Source organism: Sceloporus undulatus, chromosome 2, assembly GCF_019175285.1.
Source record: "Sceloporus undulatus isolate JIND9_A2432 ecotype Alabama chromosome 2, SceUnd_v1.1, whole genome shotgun sequence".
In the NCBI taxonomy this organism is placed as follows: domain Eukaryota; kingdom Metazoa; phylum Chordata; class Lepidosauria; order Squamata; family Phrynosomatidae; genus Sceloporus; species Sceloporus undulatus.
In genome coordinates, this window is record NC_056523.1 from 308,217,927 (window position 1) to 308,219,226 (window position 1,300).

Here is a 1,300-nt window from a genome sequence, read left to right on the forward strand (position 1 = left end):
TCTCTAAAACCCTCCTTAAAAGCCAGACAGTTGCATCAACTGAACAAATTCTGTAGTGCTGGCAAGCAGGAAGCTAATGGATTATTTGTGCAGCCCCGGCCTGCCAGCAAGCAGCAATGTAATGAGTGGTTTTGACAGGACGCTGCAATAGTTCCTGCAGCTGCTCATTGCAACATGACGTGCTAACAGGATGGTGCTGAACACATCATCCCATAGCAGCCCACTGTTCAGCGTTGCAGAACTCCTTTGGTTGTTGTAGTTGCCTGTTGTTTAAGATGTGTAGGGAGGAAGAGAAGGGGCAGTGGCAGCAGCAGCTGGAGGAGTCGCCCCTGGAGGGAGGGAGGGAGGGAGGGAGGGAGGGAGGGAGAGGGGTGGGCGCTTATGTCTGAGTGAGCGGCTGGAGAAAGGAACTCCCCCTCTGCCCACCCCCGCCCCTCCCTGAAGGACTGACACAAAGCTGGGGAGCCAGAGACCCTCGCCTCCGCGCAGAATCTAAGATGTCCACTGAAGGGCAAAGAGTTGATGATAGTCCAAGCACTAGTGGAGGCAGCTCTGATGGAGATCAGCGAGAAAGTGTTAAACAAGATCAAGAGAGAGAACAGGTTCAGCCCAAGAAGAAGGAGGGCAAAATCTCTAGCAAAACAGCTGCTAAACTTTCAACTAGTGCAAAAAGAATTCAGAAAGAACTTGCAGAAATTACATTAGACCCTCCTCCAAACTGTAGTGCTGGACCTAAGGGAGACAACATATATGAATGGCGATCAACTATCCTTGGGCCTCCAGGTTCTGTATATGAGGGAGGAGTTTTTTCCCTTGATATTACCTTCTCGCCAGACTATCCCTTTAAGCCACCTAAGGTTACATTTTGGACAAGAATTTATCACTGTAATATTAACAGCCAAGGAGTAATTTGCTTGGATATTTTAAAAGACAACTGGAGTCCAGCATTAACCATATCTAAAGTTCTTCTTTCTATTTGTTCACTTCTTACAGACTGCAACCCTGCTGACCCCCTGGTTGGAAGTATTGCTACTCAGTATATGACAAACAGAGCAGAGCATGACAGTGGACCAAGAGATATGCTACATAGGAATCTGCTGTAAAACATGCTGGACCTGTGCAAGCACATTCACTAAGTGCATCAATAGCCCTCCCCTTTTTATTTTTATTTTTTACATTTTGAAGCATTTTGTGACAAAGTTGACTCCCCTCCCTGCTTTCACCCTTTTATTTTTATTTTTATTCTTTTATTTTATTTTATTTTATTTCTCTGTTCAACTTGAAAACTGTATCTTTAAAA

General features: G+C 45.2%; 1 protein-coding gene across 1 annotated transcript; it reads left to right on the top strand.

Annotated features, from left to right (window-relative positions):
- Window positions 1-470: 470 nt before the first annotated feature.
- LOC121922537 (ubiquitin-conjugating enzyme E2 E2-like) lies at window positions 471-1,090 on the top strand. Its single transcript, XM_042452103.1, is given in 2 exon segments — window positions 471-1,062; window positions 1,065-1,090. Coding segments are annotated over 2 exon segments (591 nt in total). The 5' UTR covers window positions 471-497.
- Window positions 1,091-1,300: the final 210 nt, after the last annotated feature.